At 41.7% G+C, this 20,990-nt stretch overlaps 2 protein-coding genes across 3 annotated transcripts; both read right to left on the reverse strand.

Annotated features, from left to right (window-relative positions):
• Positions 1 to 2,487: 2,487 nt before the first annotated feature.
• LOC311188517 (transmembrane protein 14C-like) lies at positions 2,488 to 9,218 on the reverse strand. Its single transcript, XM_084259965.1, has 5 exons — positions 9,194 to 9,218; positions 8,889 to 8,972; positions 6,428 to 6,529; positions 3,273 to 3,360; positions 2,488 to 3,061 (listed from the first exon to the last, which is right to left on the reverse strand). Exons 2-5 carry the CDS (start codon positions 8,962 to 8,964, stop codon positions 3,004 to 3,006), a joined length of 324 nt encoding a protein of 107 aa, XP_084116091.1. The 5' UTR covers positions 8,965 to 8,972; positions 9,194 to 9,218; the 3' UTR covers positions 2,488 to 3,003.
• Positions 9,219 to 10,605: 1,387 nt separating this feature from the next.
• Positions 10,606 to 20,748, reverse strand: PAK1IP1 (PAK1 interacting protein 1). 2 transcript variants are annotated; one of them, XR_014617139.1, is made up of 11 exons: positions 20,677 to 20,748; positions 19,707 to 19,869; positions 18,695 to 18,815; positions 18,513 to 18,587; positions 17,803 to 17,855; positions 17,221 to 17,366; positions 17,033 to 17,130; positions 15,767 to 15,866; positions 13,541 to 13,667; positions 12,651 to 12,922; positions 10,606 to 10,695 (listed from the first exon to the last, which is right to left on the reverse strand). XR_014617139.1 is itself a non-coding variant. In XM_084260437.1 (10 exons), exons 1-10 carry the CDS (start codon positions 20,737 to 20,739, stop codon positions 12,762 to 12,764), a joined length of 1,107 nt encoding a protein of 368 aa, XP_084116563.1. In that variant the 5' UTR covers positions 20,740 to 20,748; the 3' UTR covers positions 12,401 to 12,761. The 2 variants fall into 2 exon arrangements, 1 of the variants encoding a protein (XP_084116563.1); XM_084260437.1 differs by lacking the exon at positions 10,606 to 10,695 and having other exon boundaries at positions 12,401 to 12,922.
• Positions 20,749 to 20,990: the final 242 nt, after the last annotated feature.

Here is a 20,990-nt window from a genome sequence, read left to right on the forward strand (position 1 = left end):
CATCCTGATAGGATTAAATGAGTTAACCAAATAAGATACTGAACACAACGTAGAGGAGGACTACGGGGACCAGGACGACCCCCACTACCAGCTTACAAAGCTACAGAAAAACACTGGAATATGCCACGTGTACCCGGAACTACAGGACTATAAAAAGGGGACTCCAGAAGGGTGAGGTGCGTGCCGTTTGCAGGAGCAAGGGTCTCCTCCGGACGCCCAGCGCTGATATTTGCCTATATCTTGTGGGCTTGCTTAATTAATAAATTGTTGTTTGGCTTTATCAACTGGAGTATGTCTCAAATTTATAACACTGGTGACCCAGCCTGTGCATTGGGTAACAAGTCTCCCTTTCTTACGCCTTCTTAAAAAAAAAAATCAGGGCTTATTTCAGCTCCTGCTAATATTATGTGTACTATTTAACATTTTTCCTTTCAGGGTGTGTTTTGAACAGAGTGGCCTTAATTTAAGAATTATTTTAACAATTCATTTCCTAAAAATAAACAAATCCCTCTTTCCAAACTTTCTATCCCTACACAATCCGACTCACTGCATGAAGTTTCACTGAAGCCATGGCATGGCCACAGCAAATTAAATACAAAAGTAATCATCACAATTTACATAGAGACCACCCTCAGTGGAAAAAACCCACCCAAAATAGGAAAAAAACCAAACCCAAACCTTACAGGACTATCTCACAATCAGCCTAAAAGCACAGGCATTCCAGAGAAAGGACATTAATGTCTTTACTACTTGAACGGTTCTAGAAAATTCTAGAGTTTTTTAATTCAATTACATGAGGTGATTTAAAATCTATAAAGGTAACTACAAAACTTCTGTTATCTTTTGCTTACAGCATGGACAGTGAGACTATGATTGAGCCCATACTAGAATTCCAGACATGCTTTTACATGTTTTTAGAGTTGCTCCCTGCATATCCATCCTGTACAGATCTGGTTATTTACAGATTAGGTGCCTGGAAACAAGAGAGACTGCAATACAGAATATGTTAAAAAACCCTGGAATTAATCTTACAGTTTTCACAAAGACAATTAGCAGCACACAGCACAACTGGCCCAGTGTCTATAGATCCGCTTGCAATTACTGCTTCCTACCACAGCAACCTTCCATCTACGACCATGTGGGTTTCCACTGATCCATAAGGGAAATGACACTCTGGCTCCACACCGTTAAACGCCAGTTTCAGAGCAGGAAACACAAGCTTTGAAGTGATGAAACGGAGCAATTACAGAGTTTAGCACTTGCTTTACGCAGTTTGGGGCAATTGTTATAAATCCCTTTAAGCACCATGACACAGGAAGCACTGCCTCTAAGATGCAAGCCCATTTAAAACCACTTTGCCTTGACTGTATTTTGCAGTTGACAAAGTTTTAATGTAACCAATGGCATGGGGGTCCCAAAATAAAATCTTAGATAGCCACTACATAAAATATCACTTTAAAAGGCAAGTCACACACTGTAAAAATCCTGGTATATCAGTAATCATTTATTACTAAAGAACAAGTTGATAAAGGATTCTTCCACCCATTTCTTGCCTCTCCCTTCGATCACAGTGCCGCGCTGACAGTGACTGTGCCTGCACAGACAGAGCCGAGGAGGCTGAGCGCAGGAGAAGCGATCAAGACTGGCCTGTCAAAGGCACCAGATGTCACTGATGCCCCATCCACCCCACAGTCCTCAGGCACCACAGCAGAACCAGGAACTCTCCTAGTTCCAAGGAGACCTTATCACCACCTGTAACTACCTGAAGGGAGGTTGTAGAGAGGTGGGCGATGGTCTCTTCAGCCAGGTGACAGGAGATAGGACAAGGGGAAATGGCACAAAGCTGCGCCAGGGCAGGGTCAGATTAGATGTTAGGAAAAGATTTTTCCCTGAAAGAGTTGTCAGGGCCTGGAACAGGCTGCCCAGGGAGGGGGCTGAGTCACCATCCCTGGTTGTGTTTTAAATAAGGGGTAGATGAGGTACTTAGGGATACAGTTTAGCACAGGACAGGAACAGTTGGACTCGATCTTAAAGGTCTTTTTCAACCTTGTGATTCTGTGATACCTAAAGACAGAACTGAAGAGGCACAGCCACTTCCCTAAGTGATAAAACCAAAATGCTGACAAATTCTACTGCCAAATATGCCTGTAAGATCAGAATTATATAGTGTTAATGTTACTCTACTTTATTCTGGTTATACAGAACCGCTTATTTAGCCGAGCACAGATCTCACTCCATTGATCCACAGAGTAAGTTCCTTGCCAACAGCTGCTTTAATGCAGTGTTAATGAAGGCCTCTAATTTAATCTTCTGCCCCTCCATGTAAAAAGTGATTTTTAAATATCATTACAAGATTGGATAACAGTTCACTGCAAGGACTTCTACTGAAAAGAAAACAAGGTAAAAAAACCCAACACCCTACCCCCCATACACACAGAAAGAATAAAAAACCCCAACATTCCAAATAATGCTTTACAATAGGTTTTATTTGTAGAAAAGCAACATTTTAGCATCATTTCACAATCAAAAGTTAAAATCTGTTTGGTGTAAAATAGACATAGTGGATCAACTCCGAATGCAACAGGTAAAGCGTACTGTAATACTGAGTACAAAAGGTGAGAGAGACACCATTCTATTGAGCCAACTACTCCTGATGCTTCTTTGTGGATACTTTCTAAATTACAGGTCCTCTCTGCTTTATACATGCCAGCAGTATATTCTAGAATATAAAAATGGGAAGTGTCAAAATGCACCGAAACATCTCTGGGGGGAAAAATTCAACCCCAGGATTGATTTCTCACTATACAGTAACAGCTCTACCACAGCACTGAAACAAAGGGCAGCTCGTATGTAAGCTGCCTCAATTCTACTCCTCTTTATATATAAAAAAAAAAGGAAACCAAAAGTCTTGATATAGAAAATTGCTCGCTCTTCTTGCTTCTCCATTCATGGAACTTCATTACCAGGTTTCCTTATCTGGATATTAAGCTGCATAATGAACAGTTACTTATCGTGGGGCTTTTCTGCCATCTTCAGTGCTAACCTTCCAACCATTAGCAAACTGTATATGGGGAAAAACACATAATTAAACAACAATAATAACAGCTTGCCAATTCACTTTCAAATCCTTCCCATATAACTGGTACACAAGAAAAAAAAAAAAAAAAGAAAGAGATACACACAAAAAGATTTACTCCCTCTCCATTTAATTAAGCAAATAAGAAATCACACACAGGAGGTTTAAAGAAAAAGAAAGGTATATTGTGTTGTACCTGACACCAGCAATTAGCCCTGCAGGCATGAATTTTCCAGAGTTGTAAAATCTTGTTCCCATGACAGCAGCCAGTGTTCCAGAGGTAACTTAAGTGAGAGATCATACAGCCCAGTCAGTAGAGATGCTTGTGTGCAAGAGAGAGGGTACAACTCAAAACTAACGGGACAGACAGAAGCAGTAGCATCAAGGAAAAACAGGTTAAAACAGGTTATTCCACATGATGAACTAAAACAGCCAGTGAGCTGTGTAAACTTTCAAATGCTTCAGTATGTGAAGAGTAAGTATTATAAACCAAATTCTAGCAGACAGTGCACTCCATGTGCTTCTAGACACACTCCTCAAATTTGTCAAAATGTGCTGCTTTGGAGACTGGAAATAACCTATACAATGCTGCTCTGGAACTGACTCCTTCCCTGGAGCTGAAGCTCTGCATGGAATTCCTTCACTTTTCACTAAAAGGGAAGTAGCATTTTCTTGTTTAACTTGTAGTCATGTTTGGAGAATTAACTAATTTATGTTTGCAAAAGACTTTGAAAGGGAAACATGCTGTGTGAGTGCTAAGCATTACTGATGCATTGCAGCCCTGCACAGCTCCTACTAAACTGTGTGTTAAAGCTACCCACTCTGACCACCTGTCAGAGAGACAAGAGCCAGGTAGTTCCAGGGAGACAATAAAATGGAATCCCTGGAACACCCTATCTCAAAGACAGGTAAAATACTGTAAAGTAAACATACTGATAAATCCATAGCCTTAGGTGTGCATCGACAGCTACATATTAACACATCATTCCACACTCTTCTACTATTGTTTTTGTGTCAGGGCTGATCCTGCAGGACCCAGCTAATCTTCAATCCTAGCTGTGGCATTCTTCCTCCTAATACCACCCTAAATACTGTCCCTGACACCTAACAGCCTTGTGTAAGTAGATATATAAAACATTGGCACCACAGTGTATTACGCAAGAAAGAATTAAAATACTTCAGTATTCAAATACCTCAAGGTCTAATCAGCAGCTAGTCTTGACATACACAACAATCTGAATATAACTGCACACAAAATCACAAGGTTGGAAAAGACCTTTAAGATCAAGTCCAGCCATACCTGTCCTACGCTAAACCACTTCCCTAAGTACCTAGTCTACTCATTTTTAAAAAACATCCAGGGATGGTCACTCAACCGCCTCCCTGGGCAGCCTGTTCCAGGCCCTGACAACTCTTGCAGTAAAGAATTTTTCCCTAACATCTAATCTGACCCTGCCCTGGTGCAGCTTTGTGCCATTTCCCCTTGTCCTATCTCCTGTCACCTGGCTGAAGAGACCAATGCCCACCTCTCTACAGCCTCCCTTCAGGTAGTTGTAGGTGGTGATAAGGTCTCCCCTCAGCCTCCTCTTCTCCAGGCTAAACATCCCCAGCTCCCTCAGCTGTTCATCATACGATTTTCCCTCCAGCCCCTTCACCAGCCTGGTTGCCCTTCTCTGGACTCACTCGAGGACCTCAATGTCCTCCTTACGGTGAGTGGCCCAGAACTGGACACAGCACTTGAGGTGTGGCCTTGAGTAGCATGATCCAGTGTGCTACTGAATTACAGAAATGTATCTGTCTCTCCCATTTGGAAAAGTACTTTGTCCCACTCCTGCTCAGTTTGCTGTATTTGCTTGATCATACACAGCTTTTGACCTGTCCAGCAGACATGAAAGCAGACCGTACTGCAGGCAATACTGCAGAGAAATGCTGGGCCTGCCCTTTTCACTTCTGACATTCACATCTCAAATAGCCAGATGTTATGTCATCACTTAGGCAGCTCTTTAAAAACTGACTGAACAGCAACTCTCCACAGTTATCACCTCAAAGTCAGAGTAAAGGGAAGCTCCAGTTCTGAGAAAGAAGAAGAAACTGCTTTACTCAAGCTTGCTTCTCTGTTAAATCTCCCCATGTAATTCCACGTTTGTCATACCTAAAAAAATAACCTAAACACAGTCTCTGCCATTTTCAGTGATAATAAAATAACCTGATAGGGGTACAGGCAGTCTGCAGGGGAATTCCTCTTCCTGAAGTGCTCCAGTTTCCTGTGGGATGCTGAAAGTGGGTTCAGCCAAAATGAGAACGCTGAGATCAGACCTGCATTTACTAGCACTCCCCTCGCACAGTGATCCTTCAAACACACCAAGTACAAGAGAGGTGCCTGGTGCCAGCCACCAACGCAACTCAGCCTGGGAACCTAAACATGGCTCGTGCTAGAGGACTATCATGCACTGATGTCTTCTCCAGATCAGGAGAGGATACTACTACCACAGACACTGGCCAGAGAATTACTCAAAACACACGCTCACAAGTATCTATCCACACCCTCACAAGCGTGTTCAGCAGCCTAACAAGTGTCAGGCATCAGCTGACCTGCAGGAATTATCTATATGCATTTTCTCAGCCCACTCCAATTGCAAGGTACCCTGATTTATTATCAAATGCAAGATGTTCAAGTCATGTTCTTTTGCAGCTGGCACAAGCTTTAGGCACACACAAGTTAAGGTGATGATACCCATCCTAGCTTAATCTCAATTCTCAGCTCTATATTGTAAATGGCAAAAAGACCAAAATTGCATTTTGGAGACTGCCACCTCACCACACAGAAGTTTTTAAACAGAAAACATTTGATTTTTTTTAACCCACGTAAGCTTCATTTTATCCTTGCATACATTTCCCTTCAGAACCTGTAGTTTTTCTGATGTTGAGGAAACAAATTCCAATGATAAATGAAGTGTATTTTCCTCTCTTATTGTAGAAAAGTAACAAAACTGAAGTGTGAACTATCACCCAAAGCATTTTATACTTCTTGCAAAAGGGATGCAGGAAGGTAATGAGAAATCACTGAGCAAGACACACCAAGGCAAGCAGTTTTCAAAATGCATTCTCAATACATTCCTTAAAAAAACCCAACAAAGCAGTGCTAATAGCTCACATTCCAGGGAGAGGAGTGGAGTTTGGCCACTAATGGAGATTTTTCACAAGTTTGAAGATTGGATTGAAACTAAATTTATAACATCGTTTTAACCCTTCCACAAAGACTTTTAGGTACTCATTTTAATCATTCAGTTATTCTAGGGTAAATATAATCCCTTCTAAAAATCCCTTCTAATAAAATTTTAGGCTACTTACTCAGAGAAATCCAAACATTATTTGGATTCTGTGAGAGCTGATAGGCACCCAGTCCAGCCAAACTCCCAAAGAAAAGGCCAGCAGCTAGTGACGGGACACTACCTGAGTAAGTAAAAAAAACATATTAGAAGCTCAGAAATAAACTTGCTCCACAGCATCTGTTTTGTAAAACACCAACAGTAACAAAAAGATGGGTATTCATTGTTACAAAGCAGATCAGAGAGGGGTTTTTCTTTTAAGATATTATACCACACTGATCTGCACCAAGAAACATGTTCAAATGCTCTTGCATAAAGTAGAAGTAGCATTAGTATTTAATTCTGTAACAGCAAAGGCATTGATAAATTTATGATGGAAAAAAGTAGTGAAAACAGCAAAAGAATTGGTGTTCATATGCACTGAAGCACGTTGTTACAACACAGTACTATCAGAGCTTCTTGAGATGCAGTAAGTAGATGATTAAATGGTAAGGGGTTTTTAAGATGAGAAAGGCACAAGGACTGGGCAGCCAGGCATGCAAACAAAGAAAAAAGTTGGCAAAGAAAGCAGAGTTGAATAAGAGCAGTCCTGTCTCTTAAGTACACCTGACATATGATCCAAAGGACACTGTAGGCTTTGGGAGAAGGTTCTCTGGACTCACCTAAACTCTTGATCAATTATAAACAATTATCCCAAGATAGCAGAAGACAAAGGATACCACATCCAAATTGTTGATTTATAGATTACATCAATTAATGAAGTGGCATAACCACTGTGAGCAGTGAATGCCCTCAGTAAGTTTAACAAAGAATTTAGGACGTAATGCTGCTTCTGAGGGTGGTCCTTTATATATTCCATTTTACAGGTACATTTTACAGGACTCAGGATTGCAAGGCTAAGCTAATGAAGAGCCCCTCTCAGTGTTACACAAGCTATCACATAGTGCTACCAGAAAGTACTAATTTTTCACTCATCAACAAGGCAGCTGTAACACCACTTTAGACCCCGCTTTGGTATGAAGGTATGAAAAGCAGGAGAGATGACAGAAAGCACCAGATAATCTTGTACATGTGCAAGTAAAAGACACACTCCTGTATGTGGCTGGTCTATATAGAATAGAGTTTAGCAACCAACATACCAATGATTCTTTCCACCTGCCTGGGATCCCAGATGGCCATCATGTCCTTGAATTTTACCTTAAGGCATTGTTCATACAGCTATGGCACAGAGACTTACTAGGACAACCACATCACTTCTGTCTCAGGAGTTCCTAAGTCTCAAAACACTGGGACCCGGACAACTTACTACATGAAAAGAGAAAAATCAATCGCTATTTGTCTGCCCTGTTCTCATATTCTTCCCAAGGCACCTACTGCTGAACACTGTCTGTGTGGGTAAATAGATGTGGTTGTAAAAGAGCAGGTCACCATCTCAGCTCTAGGGACAAATGTTTAATTTTCTTTTGGTTTCTCAAAGTTATTAATAGGCATACAATAGCTTCCTCCCCCACTCCTCACAAGACAGCATACAAACTGTGGTTACCCCTTCAAAAATCCCATGACCTGGATTCCCTTGCCTCAGCAGAATGATGTCCTCTGATCCAGCACTATAGGCTAAGACAGACATCCACCATTCCCTAATGGCCTCAGAGAAATACCTGGGTTCTCAGTGTTACCCCTCCTGCCCTAACCTGCATTCACAGCCCAAAGGATAAATGAAGCCAGTAAGAGATAGAAGGCAATAGGCATTCACACCTATGTAGTCAAATGCACTGGGGTAAGATTCTTACTGACTACAGCAATGCACTTTTGTATCACAAACACTAAGATGTCTTAGGGATTTTCAAAGCTGGAAGAGATAGTGTTGCAACAGGGATTAATCCACAGTGCTGTCCAGAGGGCAAACTCAAAAAAAGAGCAGGAAATGAAAGCACTAGGTCAGGGGGTAAATTTATAATATAGAGCCAAGAAAAGGAACTAGATTAAGTACTAATTTGCACTGTTCAGCTCTACTTGCAGAAAGAATCCTTCTGAGAACTCTGCAGCTTGCAGTATACTGTTACCACCAAACATTAAAGTGAGAATAAACATATAAGGACAAAGACCAAAAAAACCCCGAAAAAGGTGATTCATGTAATTTGAAGATATAGAACACTTCCAGAATGCTTTGTATTTAAAACAGCAGGGAAAAGCCTTTCTGAAGCAAATTTACACTGGTTCAACCAAGGAGCACTAGGCAGATAAGATACCAGCAGCAACCAGAAAGCAGGTTGTGGGCTTATCAGCCCAAAGCACGAGCTCCACTCAAAAAGCACCACACCCCAACAGCAGCAAGTTATCAGCACATGGCACAAACTGATAAACTTTACATCTGCGCGAACTTCGAGATAGAATTTCGTGAAAAGCTGCCCAACGACACAAGGTTAACGGGGCGGGGGGGTGCCCGGGGGCGAAGGAGATACAAGCACCTTTCCGCACCATACCTGCTTTTGCATAGCCAATGAGCCCTCCTGATGCCACCAGGGCGGCGTAGCCAAAGCCCAGCCAGTCCACGGCCATGCTGAAAACTAGAACAGAAACTGGGGTGAGGGCGAGTATGGCTTATGTTTTTATGGGCAAAAATAACAAAAGCAAAAAGCCTTTTGCACGAACAAGGCCTTACCTAAAGCCTAAGCCCTAACCCCCGCCCAAGAGATGAAAACCAAGCTGCTGGAAACGCAGCCCCTGGGGGCGGCGGGGAGAACGCCGGTGTGAGCCCCGTTAATAAGGGTACGCGGGCGGCGCTTACCTGCCCGGCAGCCCCGCTCCACAGCAGCCCGAGGCGGAGCAGACTGCGGAAGGGGAGGCGAAGGAGCAACGCACCGCCCCAAACTTCCCTTTTCCGGCTGTTTCGAGGGAAGACGAAAAAAAAAACCCAACACCCCCCCCCCCCCCCCCCAACAAACCCACCCCACGTGACTCTCTCCCCCTTTCCCCCCCAAAAAAACCCCCAAACCCAAACCAACCACAAACCCACGCAAACAAAAAACCCCCAAACCCAACAAAACAGCAACAAAACCCGCGGCCGTGGAGTGCCGGGGAGAAAGCGTTCGTGCCCTCCCTCCCACCTAGCTGCAGAGCTGCGCTTAACTCCCCCAGCCCCGCCGGGGGTATCGAGGATGCCCCAGCAAGCCCGAGCGCCTACAAACTAGACTTCACTGCTGAAGGGGTTTATCCGTACTTGTTCAGTGAGGGGCAAAGCTCCCTCAGAACTGCATTCGTGTGCTCCCAGTCCAGCCTTTACCAGGAGCAGAGGTATTGGTGCGCACCTGAGAATTGGGGTTGGTTTTTGGCATGAGACACAACTCTGGGCAGCCTATAGGCTGCTGCTAGCTTTGGTCAGTCATTTCAGGACAGCCCTTCTGTGGAAGATATGTAGGATTTCTGTCACCTTCAAATAACAAGCACAGCTTGTGCAACAGAAAAAGGACTGTTCTGCTGTAGACGTTATGCGATTTAGGAGATGGGTAGCATCTTGTAATGAATATATGTTGCATTTTTTTATGTGGAAAAATGTAGAGATGTTTGTAAGCTGTCTACAAAGATAAACACTTTCTTTTCTCAAGAACTGAAATTGGCTTTCTTCACATAGGTAGTGCACATCGTTTATTCCAGTTGACTGTGCACTTACATCCCATTGACACTTAACCATATGGAAAGAAACAGCACTCCTCTAACCAGATCCCCGAACTGAGGGGCATCAGTTCCTCTTCATACCAGAAGGCACAAAGCATGTGAGGCCTGTGCTTTCTGCAAAATGTACCTTTCTTTAGTTGCATTTAAAATTTCCCCATCTTTACGGATCAGCCTAACGGTTGTAAAGTCGAGAGCTGTTTAATTCCCTTGTTGGCCCAAGCAGTTTAAATAGAGATTGCCTATCTCCCTGTAAAATGCCACAACCACCACAGATCTGAACTATACTGGATGGGGTTCCTTTTTCTGTTGAAGTTGTGTAATGACTACACTCCAGTTTCACTGGGCTCTGCTTTGTAACCCAGTACTGGGGTTCTCCATGAGGGAAGCAGGAAAACTGGAAGAAATCCACAGCTGCTGTAGCTGTTGCACTCACCTTGGGCTCAGCTGAGATGCTGCTGGCTAGGCTGGGCTGTTGGTTCTGGCAGCCATGGCTCCATCTACTCTACCAGTGTCACACTTGCTCACCCTTTCTGACACAGGAACAGCTTTCACACCGCCCACATCTCTCTCTGCACTGCTGCCTCCTCTCTATCATTCTAAGCACTTTCCTGGAAACTAGAATAGAAACATGTTTTGAAAAAGCAGGTGTGCACAAGAAAAGAACAGCATAGGATTGCCAAGTACTGGTTAGTAGCTGAGCATTCACTCAAGGTATAGAAAATTAGAGTTCTCCTCTCAGGACTGTCTCTGTTTCACCTTAAAAGCAGTTTGGACTTGTCTTCTTGGTCTCCCAATTCACCAATTGTTCTAAGCCTCATGAGACGTGTAATTTTTTGTTACTACACAGGGAGTTTGGATTTTTACACGTCTAATATTTACTTGTATATCTAAACCTCAGAATCAGAATTCTATGGAATTTTGCTTTTTAATTCTTATGTGCAGACTGGATTTTTTCTGGTACTCATGACAGCTTGCTTCTGTAACTGTCTCTGGGCATGAGCCTATGTATTTAAAAACTGAAGCAGTAAAAACTGTTTTAGTAGGGGCAGTCATGTCAAGAACAGACATAAGGACTACAAAATAGACACACCACTTTACAAGTAAAAACACATAATGAAGTTTTCTTATTTATACTTTTTAAATATAACAGGAGTCTTGTTATCAATTGAAAATCTTACTTGGTACCTTTCCTGCCAAGTCTGCAAACTGTTTTAAGTCTTACAGCATTTGCCTGTGTGCACACACATATTCAGGGTATTATTAAAGTTAAAAGCCACGTATGTTCAAACTAAAGTACAGTTGAAATCCCTTTAATGTTGGGTTAAACTGAGGTCATATAAATCAACTACACTGAATATTCAGAGAAGGTGTTGTGATCATTTATGTAAGGCAAAGAGTTACAGAAGTTAAACACAGACACCCAATTCTAAGAGAATACTGCGACTGCCACATGAAGAGTCTCGTAACAGTACCGATGATGTTTCAGTGATGTTTCAGCTTTGTTTCAGTGTTGGGAGCATACAGATAGGACTTGGAGTTGTATCCTGTTTCAGATCCCTAGGACAGACTGCATTCCTGTTTCCACATTTGGCTCAATCTTTTCTCTGATTGTCTGTACCTATTCTCTTGCTACACAAATGAAGAGGTTATTATGACAGTGAATCAGAAGAAAGCGTAATTCCAATCATCCTTTGAATGCAGAAGAAATGATGACTACTCCAGCAGTGCAGAACACTAAACAACACTAAAATGCCTTCCTTGAACAGATATAAGGACAACGTTTAGAACAGCTATTTGACCTTGTTCTCTCCAGCTTGAGTTTGGTTTTCCCACTGTAAATTTGTGTATTTGTAATAAGACTTAGGATAAGATCATGTTCCCACTGAATGAGGTCAGGATTTATTTTTTTAAAGTGCAAAGCAGAGGGGTGACATTTCATCAGTGTTACCAACATTTCAAATGTTCGGATTCTTAAATTTTGTTAACAAGACACCTCAGATCAAAGATGTGAAAAAATACTATGGCAAGGAGGAAAAGAAAGTAAAACCTTATTGATATAAATTCTTCCACCTAAAAATATGTATCATGTTCTGAAACAAAGATTTCAACATGTGAATCGTGTGCAAAGACGAAAAAATTGCATGAAGTATGGACACAGTAAAAACCTAATCATTTTGCTTATAAATTCAATGTGTAACTCTGTGTGAAGAACTAGAAAGCATGATTTTTCTGTGAATGAATGGAATGTAATCATCCTATTTCAAATTATTTGAACATGTTCCTTTTTACTGTAGGGAAAGTAATGAATCCAACACTAAAATGAACAAATGTATGCATTTTTAATATGCATTTAAGTGAGACAAAAATATAACTGAGACAGATGCAGCTATTTTTATCCTTTTAGCTGGCTTTTCCAGAGCCAGTTAAGAAGTGTATGCTGTTGTTAGTAGAAAAATACAAATATTACATATTATTAATTTATTTTTGACTTGTTCACTTGTGAAAAGTTGCATCTCTTTTGCTACTTCCAGAACGATCAGTCAATTTATTAGGGTAAAAACATTTGTTACTTTCAAACAATGGATGTTCAGGGGTCTATGTCCCGTCAGAGGCTTACATCCTTGTAATAACTACAGCAACACCAGTATCTGCCCTTCATTCAGGAGAGAAAGTAGCTGCCTTCATGCTGAGCTGCTCCCTTTCTTTTTCTTCTTTTGCTGTGATGATTCCAATTTCTGCTTCTCTAGAGTAATTTTTCTCTTTCTTTTTCTTGTTTTAGCAATATTATCAGTCCAACAAACTTCGCTTTTCCCAACTATTGATGATTTTTCATCTTCATTTGCTGAAAAAAAAAGCAAGACATTATTTGCACTGAGATTTATGTCCAGTCTTTATAGTCTAAAATGGCTCAAAGACTTATTTGTAACTTATTGTAAAAAAGGGGTTATTAATGATTTTTTTATTTACAGTGGAACGTGCCATTTATGCTAATTTTGCCTGTGAGACAAAAATATCTAACTATCTAGTATGTAAATAGATTACAGTTCAGGAAAACAACAGAAAAAAAAAAAACCCAAACCCTAAACAAACCTAAGACAAATTTCCTAAGTTTACAACATTGGCCTCAGACCTAACTTTGTTTATAGGAAATTAAGACATGCAGTTCTATCAAAATATTTATTCTTCTCTTATCTGCCCCAGGAGCTTCACAGTGACTTCCTTCCAGTAAAGAGAATGAAAACTTTCATATAAGAAAACTGAAAAGGTTTATGTCCTCCAACATACACACAGGCTTGAGACACTACGAAGATTGGAAAGGTTATCTATGTCACTTGCCAGCATCATATCCCAAATTCTTCAAGATACCAAAACCTTTCCCGATGCATATATTAAAAACCTCCCACTTAGTATATTCCATTTCACAGTCCTGTAAGCAATTGAAAATACACAGTTGTGTTACCTTGAGATGATTCTGCAGCTTTATTAGAATTTTCTTTTGTTTCTGGAGCTCGATCAAGCCATACTGCAAGACATGTCAGCCTAGCTTTGGTATTGACTTCACACAGTAAAGACGGCACATCTGTAATCTGAAGATAATATAGAAAAAGATTAATTAAACATCAGGTTATTTGTGTTTAAATTTACTGAAGTATTTGAAGAGATGAAGTACCTTACTGACGACCTTCCACTTCATTTCTGGTGCCCAACAATGTTTAGAACTGGAGCTATATATGGTTAATGGTCACATTGTTACAGTCCTGTCCCTGACACTGTTCCTCAGTTGTGGTTTTACAAAAAAATCCCACTGGTTTTAAGAACATATTTTGATAAGCAATATCAGTGGGTGTAAGGCACATGGGGATAAGTTTAACACAAGGAATAACTTTATCAGTCATAAACCCACAAAAAAAAAAGTTAATGGTTTCAGAAGTTTCTCTAAAGTAATATGTTTGGGGTTTTTGGGTTTTGGGGTTTTTTGTATAGATAAAATAATTTGAATTAAGTTGTTGCATCAGATTCCTTTTCTACCTCACAAGACAAGGCTGCTGATTAAAAGTAATCTCTTCAGAGTGTGTTTTAAATTGCTTAACTCCTATCAGTCAGCCCTGGAAATACTTGAGTAAATATCCTATTACAGATATCAGGGGATAAAGTATCACAAGCACATGTGCAGCCTAACAGCATTAACCCATCAGAAACTGCTTCTATTAGGAGATACTCTACCTCCCAGAGCTCAACAGAGCAGCTCACAGAGTTATCCAAAGTTTTACAAAACTTTGCCAGCACATTTGGCCAAAATACAGACAATGTTACAGAGAAAGTTAAATGAGTTCTCTGAATTAACTGTCTCTTAAGCTAAATCTGTATCAATCTACTAGGCATTATTACATTCCATTGAATCAACTATGTTGACTTTGTACACGAGGAACAGAAATATGAGGTGAAAGAAGAGAGGGATCTTCACTACTGCACTTAGTATAAAAATAATCAGGGGAGTGGAATTAAAAACGGGCAAATTCAGATGAGATATATTGAGTGTATAAATGTTGAGATATTTATTTGAACTATTCAAGATACTTACACTGCAGTATAGTAAATCCTTTATTACTAGGCATTGAATTTAAAAAATCTAATCATTATTTTAAAGAAAAACCCCAGAGCAAACAAGAAACATGGTAAACTTTAGAGGTAAGACTGCACTACTCAGAACTGTTTGGAAATATAGGAAGTAAAAGTACCTAGTATATTAATGTGTGTGAATTTTTCAAAAGGACACCACAGGGTTTGTGTTTTTACAAGAGTAGTGACAGTCACTGACAATAAAAAAACAATTCTCAGCAGTCATAGAATCACAGGGGCCCATAAGGATCATCGAGTCCCAACTCCTGGCTCCACACAGCCAGCCAAGTCAGAGCATGGGACTGAGTGCCCGACCACCCTCTCAGTAAAGAACCTCTTCCTAATATCCAACCTGAACCTCCCCAGTCACAGCTTCATGCCGTTCCCTTGGGTTCTATCACTGGTCACTAAAGAGAGATCGGTGTCTGCCTCTTTGTTCCCCCTCATCAGGAAGCCATAGGCCATGATGAGGTCTCTCCGCAGCCTCCTCTTCTCCAGGCTGAACAAACCAAGGGGCTTCAGCCTCTCCTCATAAGACTTCCCCTTCAGACCCTTCACCATCCTCACTGCCCACCTCTGGACACTCTCCAGTAATTCTGTGTCACTCTTGTACTGTGGTGCCCAAAACTGCACCCAGTACTTGAGGTGAGGCCACACCAGCGCAGCATAGAGTGGGACAATCTCCTCCCTGGACCCCAGGATGCATGCTTGATGCACTCCAGGACATGGCTGGCCCTCTGATTAGACAGTTTTAAGTCTGACCAGGTAGGTCTGAAGGGAAGCATGACTTTATTAAAGAGGAGGTGAGATCTCCATGAGATAATCAGATTTTAGAGTTTGCTTTTTTTAAAAAAATGACAAAACCACAAAAAATAAACAGGTGCATAGTAATATGCACATAGACATACACATCTCTGTGGAGCATGACATGGAGCAAGATCAAGACACCCAGATTTCAAGTAAAATTTCCTCAGTTATTTAAAATGTATCTTTATAACAGATCTGCCTGAAATTTTGGCTATCTGATATTTTTCCATAAATGGAACTAGCAGTTTAATAGACCAACCTTATTAAGATCCAGATTCCACATTTTGATGTAACCATCACTGGATGCTGTAACAATAATATGTTGTCCTTCTCTTTCAAAACCATAGATATCTTTTATTCTGTGAAGAAAATGTACTACTTTGTTACTTTATAGCCTGGCAGTTCATTTCACAACAGTAAGCTGACAGAAATTAAGGTCAAATAGGCAACAGTCTAACAATCAGTTTGAACAGAAAGCCCACAAATGACAGGCAGGAATTTGGAATGGTAATCTGTTTTGAGTGCTGTCATTTACAGCAGAAACATTTGCCTTCCCTAGTCTTGTTAGGATTCAATTCAGCATGATACTTTTAAGCACACATTTAACTACATCAGTGACATTTTGGTCAATGCTTTTTTGTTTTAAGGAATTAGAATCAGCATTTGGACAAACAATTGGTATTTGACAATGTGCATGTGGTGTATACACCTACACAGACATAAGTAAAAAAAACCCTAAAACCCAAAAATGTACATTCTATATAAACCCAAGTAACCTAGCAGAACCTTTTCTGTTTTGGTCTCCTTACCCACCACCTCTCCACTTCGAAGCTTTGGTATACCAGGGTGACCAACCTATGGTTCTAGAGCAATTCCACACCAGCCAGCGGTGGGGGGTCTACTTCAGGCCTTGCAACAGGGATGAGGCTGATGGGTAATTCAGACTTAGAAGTGCCAGGAGGGGAACGGTCACAAGGACTAACCCAAGCTAAGACGGGAGAACACTGCCAGACGTCTCACTACCAAATATCCCTGTTCAGCACAGTGCAGTTCCCAGCACTGTGAACCTTGCACAGCCATTTTCATCTCCTGCCTGAGAAGAACTACAGACCTCCCAAGAGTTCTGATACAGCAACTTTTTTCCTGAAAAAAAAGATTAACAGAGATCCAAGCCACTATACTGAGATCTCATATTTAAGACATATACTTAGGTATGATCTATATTGATCTTATATTTAGACCAAAATATTTTGTACTGTACTGAGGTCATAAACTTAGAACTGTAGTATTTCTAATTCTGTACCCTGTTGTTTTTGTAATGTGCGTGGACAGCACAGCACTTGTGCTCACACTGAAAGCAATCAAGTCTGCCCTAAATTCGGGATTTAGCACAGAAGTAAACTTACTTTCTGCACTAAAACAAAGTAACAGTAGTAAAATATGCTGAACATTAGAAGTCACAGAACTTTACTGAGTACTCAGCATTGCCATAAATATTTAAATAGTAAACACATATAAAAAATACCTGTTTTCATGAGCTTTAAATTCACACAGGCATTTTTGAGAGTCACAGCTGTAGAACCTTATCATTTCATCATCTCCAGCTATGGCAAGAATAGAATCCTTGGAATGGGAAAAAAGAAAGGCAAGTGTGATTATTTCAATGTGTTTCAAACTAGTTAATTTCCCAGCACCATTTTTTTTTGTACTTACTGTAATAAATCTAAGTGAAGATATTCTTTTCTCTGTAGTGATAGTGCCAGTGATTGAAGCTGTGTCAAGTTTGTAGATATCCACTTTATTTGTTATCACGGTCACGTATCTCTCTCCATCGGGGGACCATTTAATTATGTGGGCATCTGTACACATTGATACATTTGTACACACATATACACAGTTTTTTGTATTCTATATTGCATAAGAATCTAAAATTAAGAATCTTTAGAAGCTGCTAGACTGCTTTCTACCTAAACATGAGAAAAAATCAAGAAAAAAATCAAATAACCTAGAATAAACAAGTAACCTATGTTTTTAAACGTTTACTTATGATTATCAGAAAGGTATGAAGTAATGCCCTGACACCAAATTTCAAGGAAAATAAAACTTCCTGTTGTGTCACTGTGTTTTCCTTTTTGTAAATTATTAAGGATATATACTTATGTATGCTGGTCTGCATGTGTAAAAATGTATTGAGAAAGTTGCTAGCAATTAATGGATTGTTGATTAATCCAGTCTGCCTTTATGCAAAAAATAGAACTATATAATTTCACTTTGTAATGAGACTGATAAACTCACTTTGCTTCAGGTTTTTGATAAAGGCTGATCGTCCTTCCACAAGATTCCAAGTTCTGAAAGACAACAATGGATAATGTGCGTGCCGGTTAAAAACAGCACAGTGAAACTCAAGTCCTACGTGCTGACACAAGGCATCCAAAGGAAGCTTTTAAGCATCTCTACGCATTTCACTGCCTTATTAATGCACAAGAAAGTGATGACTTGTTATAATGTTTTGCACACTTACAAAGTTTAATTAGTGGTATTTATTTTACAAGCCACTGTTTGCCACGCAGACCCCAAAAGGAGCCCAATACCAATTTATAGTGTTAAACAGCACTTTAGGTATTTAAAATACATACACACAGCAACATGTACACAATCGTAAGTGGCAAATTACTTTTCTCACACTGAATGAGACCTGACAGCTTTCAGAAGTTTAAACAAATGGTGTTTCAAAATGCAAATGTATTTATACATCTACAAGTGACTATAAAGAGTCAGAGCACAAGAGGCTGGGAACAGCAAGGACTACTTTTAAAATACTTAAAAATACTGCTGGTATCCAGAACTTAAAAAGACAAACTAATGGATCTGTGAACCATTTTATGTCCAAATATGTTTTACTGGTGTTGCACGGTCCAGCATCAAGACAGAACTGTTGCTTGTAACACTTCACTCAGAGTTACTGAACTCTGATTTTCAGCATTGCTTCATCAGTTTTGACCCACCTTAATGTTTTATCCGTCCCGACTGACAAGGCTAATTTCCCAGAAGGATGAATAGAAAGAGATGTCACATGACCCCTGATAAAAGAAAAAACAACCCAAAACCAATGTATTAGCCACGTACATTATTTACAAGGAAAACAAATATGAAAACTCATATGAATATACAGATGTAAAAAACTCACTTGTGTGCCTTAATGGATTTCAGGCATTCCCATCTCTTTGTGTTCCAGATACAAATCTGCCCATCTTCAGCCCCACTCAGTAGATGTGCGGTACCATAGAACTCCAAACAAGTTATTGTGCCTATAAAATCCAAATGAGAGCTATTTACAATGATTTACACAGAGAATGTATTAATTAACAGAGAAGCTTCTAGCACCAAAATATGCCAGCTACTATCCCACCCTTTTGCAAATCTAAATTATTACCTATATATTTCTTCACAAGCACACCCTTCCCCCCCCCAATTTCTGCTTTACATTCAATTACAGATGTGCTCTCTATCAGTGTCTCTAAAGCCATCCAAGTCTGATCTCCTGAAAAAAACAGTACTCAACTGCTGTGGCACATTCAGCACAGAACTTCTACCAGTGATAAGAAATGCTCCTATGTCAAAACCCTGCTCTTGACACACAGCTGAATTTACTATCTATGCTGCTTCCCATGAGCACCAGACTTATCATATGTGAGTTTAATATGGGTGACAGATTTACTCTAGCTCCATGTACCTCTTGGCCACCAGGAAAAAAAAAGGACAATCAGGATTGGGCAACAAATGACCCAAACAGAGCAGCCCTCTCATGTAGAAACTCACTTTTGTGTGGCTCATGTACACCTGTGACAGGACAAGGACACTGGGAAAGATGGTCGTTTGGAGTAGGCATGGCCTACATAAACTGTCCTGGTATAACAAAAAAAGGCTGATGAGCCATTTGTGGGCAGTAACTTCTTGAAAGTTAAAACTAAAAATAACTTGAAGCAGCAGCTATATTTGTGGGCTTATACCGAACATTATTTTTGGGTTTTTAAGCTCAAACACTTACCTTGCTTGTACGATCAGACTGTCATGGCTGCAACACCATCACTACTAAAAACTTATTTAAAAAAAAATTAATTTTCTCCTTCTGTCAAGGGCCCCCTTTTCGGCTCTAAGTTTCTATCGTTAATGCATTTTATGAAGAAAAGCTCCCTTACCATTGTGCTGCAGCAACGCCCCATGTTCTATCTTCTTTTTCATGTCATAGATCTGGATTGTCTCATCTCTGCTCCCAGTGACCACGTATCTGTTATTCACTGCTACCGCGGACAGTGAGGCGGAGTGGGCATGATGAGTAAAATCAGGGACAACTGTCCAAGACTGTAAATGAAAATACAAAATAAACAGGTCTTTCTGAAGCTGACGACGGCAAGCTTCTGCTTCATTGTCCTGTAAGGGTTTGGCATTTTTATGAAGCAAAACCTGAAAAAGCGTATGTTTAAAATGCCAAGCATTAATACTTATACAGCACTTATACTCAGCTGTGAGTCTAATGGGATCTTACTGAATTAACGTGCTGTTGGGAGATTAGTCCGAACGGTGTGTATGCAAACCGCCTCTTGTCATCAGTGTCCGGCTTAGATGAAGCCGTACGTGAAGAAGTATCTGCGCGGGGATAAACACCACGGACAAGGGAGGCAGACTGTCCCTTTTCCCACCACTGCAGGCTGGAGACACGCCTGGCACCGGCCCCCGAGACAACGTGGGATCCTTTCCCTCTCAGCCCTGCGCCGAGAGGCTGAGAGGAACGACCTTCCGCCACAACCCCCCCGGCTCCCACGCGGCCGGCCGCTCCCTGGAGCTCGGAAGACCCGCAGCTCCCGGGAGCCCTTCGCACCTCCCGGGCCGTAGGGCGAGGTGTCCGCGGGCCGTTCCCACACCCCACGCCAGCGGCGAGGGGCCGAGCCTGCGGCTGCGGGAGGCTGCCCCGCCCCCGGGGCGCTTTAAAAACCCACCCGCCGCCCGGCCCCGCGGCCGCCGAGAGACGGGTCGGTAAGTAGCGTGGGGAGCGCGATTTCGAGCGGCCTTTCCCTCAGGGCGGCTGGCGGGCGGCCATTAGGGCGCCGATAACGGCCACCGCGCGCGCGCGTGTTCCTTTCCTCCCCCCCCCCCCCCCCCCGCCGTTACCTCGGCGGGCCGCGCGGCGAACCCGAAGAGGACCTGCTCGTAGCAGCCCGCTACCAGCTCCATCCGCCTCGCCACGCACGGCGCCGGCTGGGGGCCCTGTTCGACTCAGCCGCGGGTCCGTCCTCCGCTCTGCCTGAGCCCACGCTTGAGCACGCCGCGCTGGGCTGGACCCGCGGCGGGCAGCCGTCCGCGTTCCTTCCGGGAAGAGCCCGCGGCCTCCGCCAACCGCCGGAGAGGGAAGAGCGCCAAGGGAGCGGCGAGGGCGCGGGGTCCGCGGGTCAGGCTCTGCGCCGGGCAGCCCGGCCGGGAGGGCC

This window comes from Gallinula chloropus, assembly GCF_964237585.1.
Source record: "Gallinula chloropus genome assembly, chromosome: 2".
Classification (NCBI taxonomy): domain Eukaryota; kingdom Metazoa; phylum Chordata; class Aves; order Gruiformes; family Rallidae; genus Gallinula; species Gallinula chloropus.

Excerpts from the sequence above, each read along its gene's own strand:
- LOC311188517 (XM_084259965.1), bottom strand. The coding sequence starts at position 8,964 with ATGGCCGTGGACTGGCTGGGCTTTGGCTACGCCGCCCTGGTGGCATCA. Across the intron at positions 6,530-8,888 it reads CATTGGCTATGCAAAAGCAG|GTAGTGTCCCGTCACTAGCT; the intron begins GTATGGTGCGGA and ends TTACTTACTCAG. Across the intron at positions 3,062-3,272 it reads GGGCTAATTGCTGGTGTCAG|TTTGCTAATGGTTGGAAGGT; the intron begins GTACAACACAAT and ends CCCCATATACAG.
- PAK1IP1 (XM_084260437.1), bottom strand. The coding sequence starts at position 20,739 with ATGGAGCTGGTAGCGGGCTGCTACGAGCAGGTCCTCTTCGGGTTCGCC. Across the intron at positions 17,367-17,802 it reads TATCAAAAACCTGAAGCAAA|ATGCCCACATAATTAAATGG; the intron begins GTGAGTTTATCA and ends CAATGTGTACAG. Across the intron at positions 12,923-13,540 it reads AGCTGCAGAATCATCTCAAG|CAAATGAAGATGAAAAATCA; the intron begins GTAACACAACTG and ends TTTTTTTTTCAG.